At 52.3% G+C, this 6000-nt stretch overlaps 1 protein-coding gene across 1 annotated transcript in view; it reads left to right on the forward strand.

Moving 5' to 3' along the window:
* The window catches only part of LOC139531427 (translocating chain-associated membrane protein 1-like 1), a 28149-nt gene that overhangs the window by 18375 nt on the left and 3774 nt on the right, over positions 1 to 6000 (forward strand). The window contains exon 3 of the mRNA XM_071327876.1: positions 3802 to 3926. Coding sequence (XP_071183977.1) covers positions 3802 to 3926 — 125 coding nt within the window. The remainder of the gene's footprint in view (positions 1 to 3801; positions 3927 to 6000) is intronic.

Here is a 6000-nt window from a genome sequence, read left to right on the forward strand (position 1 = left end):
CTACAGTGGGACCTTGGTGTGGTCTGGGGGTTATAGGGCCGGCTCCTACAGTGGGACCTTGGTGTGGTCTGGGGGTTATAGGGCCGGCTCCTACAGTGGGACCTTGGTGTGGTCTGGTGGTTATAGGGCCGGCTCCTACAGTGGGACCTTGGTGTGGTTATAGGGCCGGCTCCTACAGTGGGACCTTGGTCTGGTGGTTATAGGGCCGGCTCCTACAGTGGGACCTTGGTGTGGTCTGGTGGTTATAGTGCCGGCTCCTACAGTGGGACCTTGGTCTGGTCTGGTGGTTATAGGGCCAGTTCCTACAGTGGGACCTTGGTCTGGTGGTTATAGGGCCAGCTCCTACAGTGGGACCTTGGTGTGGTCTGGTGGTTAAAGGGCCAGCTCCTACAGTGGGACCTTGGTGTGGTCTGGTGGTTATAGGGCCTGCTCCTACAGTGGGACCTTGGTGTGGTCTGGGGGTTATAGGGCCGGCTCCTACAGTGGGACCTTGGTGTGGTCTGGTGGTTATAGGGCCGGCTCCTACAGTGGGACCTTGGTCTGGGGGTTATAGGGCCGGCTCCTACAGTGGGACCTTGGTCTGGTGGTTATAGGGCCAGTTCCTACAGTGGGACCTTGGTCTGGTGGTTATAGGGCCAGCTCCTACAGTGGGACCTTGGTGTGGTCTGGTGGTTAAAGGGCCAGCTCCTACAGTGGGACCTTGGTGTGGTCTGGTGGTTATAGGGCCGGCTCCTACAGTGGGACCTTGGTGTGGTCTGGGGGTTATAGGGCCGGCTCCTACAGTGGGACCTTGGTGTGGTCTGGTGGTTATAGGGTCGGCTCCTACAGTGGGACCTTGGTCTGTGGGTTATAGGGCCGGCTCCTACAGTGGGACCTTGGTCTGGTGGTTATAGGGCCAGCTCCTACAGTGGGACCTTGGTGTGGTCTGGTGGTTAAAGGGCCAGCTCCTACAGTGGGACCTTGGTGTGGTCTGGTGGTTATAGGGCCAGCTCCTACAGTGGGACCTTGGTGTGGTCTGGGGGTTATAGGGCCGGCTCCTACAGTGGGACCTTGGTGTGGTCTGGGGGTTATAGGGCCAGCTCCTACAGTGGGACCTTGGTGTGGTCTGGGGGTTATAGGGCCAGCTCCTACAGTGGGACCTTGGTGTGGTCTGGGGGTTATAGGGCCAGCTCCTACAGTGGGACCTTGGTGTGGTCTGGTGGTTATAGTGCCGGCTCCTACAGTGGGACCTTGGTGTGGTCTGGGGGTTATAGTGCCAGCTCCTACAGTGGGACCTTGGTGTGGTTATAGTGCCGGCTCCTACAGTGGGACCTTGGTGTGGTTATAGGGCCGGCTCCTACAGTGGGACCTTGGTGTGGTCTGGTGGTTAAAGGGCCGGCTCCTACAGAGGGACCTTGGTGTGGTCTGGTGGTTATAGTGCCGGCTCCTACAGTGGGACCTTGGTGTGGTCTGGTGGTTATAGGGCCGGCTCCTACAGTGGGACCTTGGTGTGGTCTGGGGGTTATAGTGCCGGCTCCTACAGTGGGACCTTGGTGTGGTCTGGGGGTTATAATCCCGGTCCTACAGTGAGACCTTGGTGTGGTCTGGTGGTTATAGGGCCGGCTCCTACAGTGGGACCTTGGTGTGGTCTGGGGGTTATAGGGCCGGCTCCTACAGTGGGACCTTGGTGCTGGTGGTTATAGGGCCAGCTCCTACAGTGGGACCTTGGTGTAGTCTGGTGGTTATAGGGCCGGCTCCTACAGTGGGACCTTGGTCTGGTGGTTATAGGGCCGGCTCCTACAGTGGGACCTTGGTGTGGTCTGGTGGTTATAGGGCCGGCTCCTACAGTGGGACCTTGGTCTGGTCTGGTGGTTATAGGGCCAGTTCCTACAGTGGGACCTTGGTCTGGTGGTTATAGGGCCAGCTCCTACAGTGGGACCTTGGTGTGGTCTGGTGGTTAAAGGGCCAGCTCCTACAGTGGGACCTTGGTGTGGTCTGGTGGTTATAGGGCCGGCTCCTACAGTGGGACCTTGGTGTGGTCTGGGGGTTATAGGGCCGGCTCCTACAGTGGGACCTTGGTGTGGTCTGGTGGTTATAGGGCCGGCTCCTACAGTGGGACCTTGGTCCGGGGGTTATAGGGCCGGCTCCTACAGTGGGACCTTGGTCTGGTGGTTATAGGGCCAGCTCCTACAGTGGGACCTTGGTGTGGTCTGGTGGTTAAAGGGCCAGCTCCTACAGTGGGACCTTGGTGTGGTCTGGTGGTTATAGGGCCAGCTCCTACAGTGGGACCTTGGTGTGTTCTGGGGGTTATAGGGCCGGCTCCTACAGTGGGACCTTGGTGTGGTCTGGGGGTTATAGGGCCAGCTCCTACAGTGGGACCTTGGTGTGGTCTGGGGGTTATAGGGCCAGCTCCTACAGTGGGACCTTGGTGTGGTCTGGTGGTTATAGTGCCGGCTCCTACAGTGGGACCTTGGTGTGGTCTGGGGGTTATAGTGCCAGCTCCTACAGTGGGACCTTGGTGTGGTTATAGTGCCGGCTCCTACAGTGGGACCTTGGTGTGGTTATAGGGCCGGCTCCTACAAGTGAGACCTTGGTGTGGTCTGGTGGTTAAAGGGCCGGCTCCTACAGTGGGACCTTGGTGTGGTCTGGTGGTTATAGTGCCGGCTCCTACAGTGGGACCTTGGTGTGGTCTGGTGGTTATAGGGCCGGCTCCTACAGTGGGACCTTGGTGTGGTCTGGGGGTTATAGGGCCAGCTCCTACAGTGGGACCTTGGTGTGGTCTGGGGGTTATAGGGCCAGCTCCTACAGTGGGACCTTGGTGTGGTCTGGGGGTTATAGGGCCAGCTCCTACAGTGGGACCTTGGTGTGGTTATAGTGCCGGCTCCTACAGTGGGACCTTGGTGTGGTCTGGGGGTTATAGTGCCAGCTCCTACAGTGGGACCTTGGTGTGGTTATAGTGCCGGCTCCTACAGTGGGACCTTGGTGTGGTTATAGGGCCGGCTCCTACAGTGGGACCTTGGTGTGGTCTGGTGGTTAAAGGGCCGGCTCCTACAGTGGGACCTTGGTGTGGTCTGGTGGTTATAGTGCCGGCTCCTACAGTGGGACCTTGGTGTGGTCTGGTGGTTATAGGGCCGGCTCCTACAGTGGGACCTTGGTGTGGTCTAGGGGTTATAGTGCCGGCTCCTACAGCGGGACCTTGGTGTGGTCTGGGGGTTATAGTCCCGCTCCTACAGTGAGACCTTGGTGTGGTCTGGTGGTTATAGGGCCGGCTCCTACAGTGGGACCTTGGTGTGGTCTGGGGGTTATAGGGCCGGCTCCTACAGTGGGACCTTGGTGTGGTCTGGGGGTTATAGGGCCGGCTCCTACAGTGGGACCTTGGTGTGGTCTGGGGGTTATAGGGCCGGCTCCTACAGTGGGACCTTGGTGTGGTCTGGTGGTTATAGGGCCGGCTCCTACAGTGGGACCTTGGTGTGGTCTGGTGGTTATAGGGCCGGCTCCTACAGTGGGACCTTGGTGTGGTTATAGGGCCGGCTCCTACAGTGTCGGTTCAATCTGGTCCAATACCGTTTGACATGTACTCTCTATCTATTTATCTTTCCCCCTGTCTCCCATCTGTCCAATTCACATACAAAATACTTACACAATTATATATTTTTAAAATATATTTTGTAATGTTGTATGCATCTCCCATCAGATGGTCCAGCAGAGACAGTAGGGAACAACTTAATAAATACATTCTATAAGGCATCTATAAAGGCCTTTATGGAGGGTTATAAAGGGTTTATTAAGGCTTGTGAAATGCTTTGTGTGTCTCCCTATCAGAAGGCCTATCAGAGGAGAGCGTGGTGAACCACTTCCACCACGGCCTGAAGGATCTGGCTACGATCTTCTTCTACATGCTGGTGGCCATCATCATCCACGCTATCATCCAGGAGTATGTACTGGACGTAAGTATACACACACACACTCAGCCACACACACACACACACACACACACACACACACACACACACACACACACACACACACACACACACACACACACACACACACACACACAGTGAAGAGGGGACTCTGGGATGCTGGCCTTCTAGGCAGAGTTCCTCTGTCAAGTGTCTGTGTTCTTTTGCCCATCTTAATCTATTATTTTTATTGGTCAGTCTGAGATATGGCTTTTTCTTTGCAACTCTGCCAAGAAGGCCAGCATCCCGGGGTCGCCTCTTCACTGTTGACGTTGAGACTGGTGTTTTGTGGGTACTATTTAATGAAGCTGCCAGTTGAGGACTTGTGAGGCGTCTGTTTCTCAAACTAGACACTCTAATGTACTTGTCCTCTTGCTCAGTTGTGCACCGGGGCCTCCCACTCCTCTTTCTATTCTGGTTAGAGCCAGGTTGCGCTGTTCTGTGAAGGGAGTAGTACACAGCATTGTACGAGATCTTTCGTTTCTTGGCAGTTTCTTGCATGGAATAGCCTTCATTTCTCAGAACAAGAATAGACTGACGAGTTTCTGAAGAAAGTTATTTGTTTCTGGACATTTTTAGCCTGTAATCGAACCCACAAATGCTGATGCTCCAGATACTCAACAAGTCTAAAGAAGACCAGTTTTATTGCTTCTTTTAATCAGACAACAGTTTTCAGCTGTGCTAACATAATTGCAAAAGGGTTTTATAATGATCAATTAGCCTTTTAAAATGATGAACTTGGATTAGCTAACACAACATACCGTTGGAACACAGGAGTGATGGTTGCTGATAATGGGCCTCCGTACGCCTATGTAGACATTCCATGAAAATCAGGCGTTTCCAGCTACAATAGTCATTTACCACATTAACAATGTCTACACTGTATTTCTGATCAGTTTGATGTTATTTTAATGGCCAAAAATGTGCTCTTCTTTTAAAAACGAGGACATTTCTAAGTGACCCCAAACTTTTGAATGGTAGTGTATGTATAATTAGTAATTTCAGTAATCAGTTCTTTTACAAACGTCAGCCACTTGACAGTTTGATGTACTGGCAGTTTTATTTCTCTTCTGACAAAATTGGATAATAATTCATTACCTCTAACTTCTCTCTATCTATACACCACCACCTCTAACCTCTCTATCTATACACCACCACCTCTAACCTCTCTCTATCTATACACCACCACCTCTAAGCTCTCTCTATCTATACACCACCACCTCTAACCTCTCTCTATCTATACACCACCACCTCTAACCTCTCTCTATCTATACACCACCACCTCTAACCTCTCTCTATCTATACACCACCACCTCTAACCTCTCTCTATCTATACACCACCATCTCTAACCTCTCTCTATCTATACACCACCACCTCTAACCTCTCTCTATCTATACACCACCACCTCTAACCTCTCTATATCTATACACCACCACCTCTAACCTCTCTCTATCTATACACCACCACCTCTAACCTCTCTCTATCTATACACCACCACCTCTAACCTCTCTCTATCTATACACCACCACCTCTAACCTCTCTCTATCTATACACCACCACCTCTAACCTCTCTCTATCTATACACCACCACCTCTAACCTCTCTCTATCTATACACCACCACCTCTAACCTCTCTATCTATACACCACCACCTCTAACCTCTCTCTATCTATACACCACCACCTCTAACCTCTCTCTATCTATACACCACCACCTCTAACCTCTCTCTATCTATACACCACCACCTCTAACCTCTCTCTATCTATACACCACCACCTCTAACCTCTCTCTATCTATACACCACCACCTCTAACCTCTCTCTATCTATACACCACCACCTCTAACCTCTCTCTATCTATACACCACCACCTCTAACCTCTCTCTATCTATACACCACCACCTCTAACCTCTCTCTATCTATACACCACCACCTCTAACCTCTCTCTATCTATACACCACCACCTCTAACCTCTCTCTATCTATACACCACCACCTCTAACCTCTCTCTATCTATACACCACCACCACCTCTAACCTCTCTCTATCTATACACCACCACC

The sequence above is a fragment of the Salvelinus alpinus genome, chromosome 10 (genome assembly GCF_045679555.1).
Source record: "Salvelinus alpinus chromosome 10, SLU_Salpinus.1, whole genome shotgun sequence".
Classification (NCBI taxonomy): Eukaryota; Metazoa; Chordata; class Actinopteri; order Salmoniformes; family Salmonidae; genus Salvelinus; species Salvelinus alpinus.